The sequence below is a fragment of the Nestor notabilis genome, unplaced genomic scaffold (genome assembly GCF_000696875.1).
Source record: "Nestor notabilis isolate BGI_N333 unplaced genomic scaffold, ASM69687v1 scaffold19131, whole genome shotgun sequence".
In the NCBI taxonomy this organism is placed as follows: Eukaryota; Metazoa; Chordata; class Aves; order Psittaciformes; family Psittacidae; genus Nestor; species Nestor notabilis.
The window spans coordinates 1-3,888 of NW_009915368.1; the positions used below are offsets into that span (position 1 = coordinate 1).

Consider the following 3,888-nt stretch of genomic DNA (forward strand, 5'->3'; position numbering starts at 1 on the left):
GATCGGGCACCGCCGCACGCCGGGAGCCGCGGTTAAACCAGCGCCGGGTCGCTGTCACGTTGCTGGTGCAGGTCCCGCCACGCCCGTCCTGGGGAACGGTGGGAAGCGATCGGGAACTGTGACCCTCCCCGAAATGTCTCTATTGGAAGCAGAAGGAAAACGGACTTATTTTCCCTGTGTAACGTGTTACCGTGCACTGCGCGGACCGCTCAGCTCCCATTCCATTACCAGGGTTCCTTATAGAATCCCAGAACGGTTTGGGTCGGAAAGGACCTTGAGATCATCTAGTTCCAGCCCCCAAACGAGGTGCAATAATGTGCCCGCATTAAAGCCTCCTTTGCTTCTGAGGTTTTGGTTACTGTACGATATGACACAAGCATATTGAATAATAGACTTTCAGTTTCTTATTACAGGCTTTTGCTTGCTGCCCTTGCAGCAGATCATTTCAGATAGTGCAGGATGTCCTGCGTTTCTGGGGGTTTTGTGTGTGTCTGGTAAAGGTGGGAGTGCAGTCTGATATGCTGCAATATATTCTTCCTCAAGCAAAAGTTACTAGGTCAGACCCTAAGGAAAGTCTTTATCTTGCAGGATGTCAGGCCTCTGCCATGTCAAACTCACGCTGCATCCGCACGCTGCTGGAGAGCCAGCAAATAATCCTGCTTAAACTCTCTTTGTGTGTTTAAAACCTATGAAGTATTGTCTCAAAAGGGAAAATAGTGATGCTTCTAGGCACAACCAGCATGGGAAAAGGCCCTGTCATTCTACTAAATGCTACCCATGGTCCCCAGTTTTTCCCATCCACATCTCTGGAGTGAAGACAGTTAATGGGACTAGAGGAATAAATAACTGAATCATAATACAGTACCAACACTCATTCTCTCACTGCCACCTCAAGTACCTTGACTTGTGGTGAGAGATGTGCAGGTCACCCTGTTTTAAGGTGGGTCTGCTTCTGACATCAAAGTTGGTCAGTTTGTTTCCTGTTTATTGTAAAGATCTGTACATTATCTTCCTCCCTCTGTAAGAAGCTACTGATCACCCGGTGATCAGTGTGAACTGACAGAAGCCATATGAACACAGAGCCTGCAGCTACTTCTCTCTCCCACAGGTTGTGGCTGTGTATGGGACTTTATCAGATTTGCTGTCTGTGGCTAGTAATAAGCTTGGAATAAAAGCGACCAGTGTTTACAATGGAAAAGGTGGACTCATTGATGATATCGCTTTGATTAGGTAAGGCTTAGCCAATGGAAGTCAAATCACGGGTATGGATTAAGAGACTCACTGGCCTATTAATCCTCTGGCCTTAATCAAGAACCAGCTTTCCTTAAAAAGAGAGTATCATTCCCAGCCAGTGTGCCCAAAGGTGCTTTCACGCCTCAAGGAAAAATAATACTGTCTTTTGAACGTCAAAGCATTTCTGTCTTGATGAATCAGAACTTGATACTGATTGAAGCTGCATTTTATGCCTTTTAACATCCCCCTGAGTTGATTCGTGGTGTGATGTATGTACCAGGAAAATCCCAGTGTTCTAGTCTGCACTTGGATGAGGGTTTTCTAAAAAGGAGACAAACTCCAGCATTGCGTGGGCTTTGTAGAATAAATACTCCCAGAGTGGGGAGAAAAGAAACTATTCTGTAAAACTAAAATGATGCCTACCTGGCTGATTCAGATAACATCTCCAGTGAAGTCAGTCACGTTATAATCCACTGGAACCTGCAAAATAGAGATGGAAATCAGATACTGCAGTTCTAAATAATGGCAACTGATTATCATTTGCCTGAAGCAGATCAGGAGGGGTTCCCACTGTGAAGGAGATGAAGAAGAAATCATGATCAATCTTATTTTTCCTCTTCCTCTCTCAGGGATGATGATGTTCTGTTTGTCTGTGAAGGGGAGCCATTCATTGGTAAGTCTCTTAATTCTTATTCTCTTAACCTTTCGTTTAATGGAAAGAGGTTTTGTTTTGCTTGAATGTAAATCTAAAAGTTTATTTTCTGGTGTTTTCTTACCATATGGAGGATTCAGAAATAGTCACCATTTTTCTAAGAATTACTGTGTCTTTCTCCTCCGTGTAGATCCTCAGACTGATGGGAGACCTCATGAAGGACTGACAGGGTCCCACACAGACTGGTTAACACTCAATGTTGGAGGCCGATACTTCACCACTACACGGTAAAACTGCAACTAGTTGGGTTTGTTCTTAAAGGACTTGAGTTCAGTGAATAGGTTGTAACAGTGGCTGAGGCTTCAGATGCTCTTGCAAAAGAGCTAAGAACAGCATAGAGTTGGAGGTCTTCTGACGCTTTCTCTGTTTTTTGGATTTAGTTTTACATATGAAGTAAAACTGGTGAAAAGCCTGAACAGGCCTGGATTTATCCTTGGAATATTTCAGTTAACTAAGTGCTTTGTATTTAAAATATGATACATCAGGTCAGAAACGTATTTTGCTATCCCACTATATGAAGTTAACTCAGGACAGCATGGTAGCTGTTGGAATGTGTATCACACACCAGTATTGCCTTCAGGCCATCAAGGGCAGAAAATACACAAGAAGCCCCAAGTTTGTCTTGTGAGCAGAACAGTCACTGAAATTGTGCTGCCTTTGTTTTCTAGGAGCACTTTGGTTAACAAAGAACCTGACAGTATGTTGGCCCACATGTTTAAAGATAAAGGTTAGTACATTGAAATAAGCTTTACTTTTTAAGTAACAAATTAGCAAAGTAGGCAAAAAGCACTATCAAGTTGAGACTCTTGTTCATGATTTCAATTGTCAACAGTATATTGAAGTATCATAGCAGAACGTATAATCTTTTTTAAATAATTATTTCTCCATTGCCCATGTAATGCTTATCTCCCAAACTGAAAATACAACTTCCATCCATAGGTAATATTTCGGGGTCTTTGATTTTAAGTTTTCATCTTATTGTTGCATCTTGCTCAATTTTGTCAACGAAATCAATAAGCAAACGCTGCACAAGAGCCTTTAGGAAATGGGGACAGACTAAAATCCTAATTCTGCTTTGATTTGAGCAAAAATTCGTATGTACGTGATTGATAAAACATTTTAGTTCTTTATAGCAGGAGGAACAAGCTCATTTTAAGATGATTTGCCCCCTCACACTCCTCTTTTCCTTCCTGTTCTCTAAGAAACACCCTTTCAAGTGGAATGTTTCATAATCCAGTCCCCTTTGGTAATAAAATTCTGAAACTGAAGCAAATGCTCTTCTATTACTACATCAAATTTAATTATATATATGTTGTGGAAACAGATGCTTGGGGAAATAAGCAAGATCATAGAGGAGCATTCCTAATTGACCGCAGTCCAGAGTATTTTGAGCCAATTTTGAACTATTTGCGTCACGGACAGCTCATTGTAAATGATGGCATTAATTTGCTAGGTAGGTATTACCTGTATGACATCTCCTAAAGTATTACTCTTTGGAAGTTAAACTTTGCCCTCAGGTAAGGGTGGTAAAATGAGTGGGACTTTTGTATGCTCATCTAAATGTTTGGGATTTTTCTTTGGTGAATTTATTCTCAAGCATTGCAATTCCTCATGCTTGGTTTAATGAAGATGATTGACTGTTTAAACTGATTTCTCTTGAGAACACAACAAATTCTCCCTAATGGATTTATATCTGGCTGTAATTCTGGATTTGATGTCTTTAACCTAATACTGGTATTGGAAACATCCTTTGTGAGTTATTTTTTCCTTTCTGCTGCAAGCAAGCTCACTTTTCCTCTGTCCAGTTCCATCTAATGTAACGTATTGGTTGTCAGTTTGATTGGTTTATGCATTTCTTCAAGACTCCTTAAACGTCAAGTGATCTGTTTATTCCTCTTCATTAGTGTAGGTAAAACGTGTAGAAGGTGTTACGAGTAGGGAAA

At 40.9% G+C, this 3,888-nt stretch overlaps 1 protein-coding gene across 1 annotated transcript in view; it reads left to right on the top strand.

The window, feature by feature from the left end:
- Positions 1-916: 916 nt before the first annotated feature.
- KCTD9 (potassium channel tetramerization domain containing 9) overlaps positions 917-3,888 on the top strand; it is a gene marked incomplete at its 5' end in the record, with an annotated part of 5,526 nt that continues 2,554 nt past the window's right edge. Inside the window, 6 exon segments of the mRNA XM_010024112.1 lie at positions 917-963; positions 1,109-1,230; positions 1,863-1,906; positions 2,076-2,172; positions 2,614-2,672; positions 3,270-3,398. Of these exon segments, the coding sequence (XP_010022414.1) occupies positions 917-963; positions 1,109-1,230; positions 1,863-1,906; positions 2,076-2,172; positions 2,614-2,672; positions 3,270-3,398 (498 nt within the window).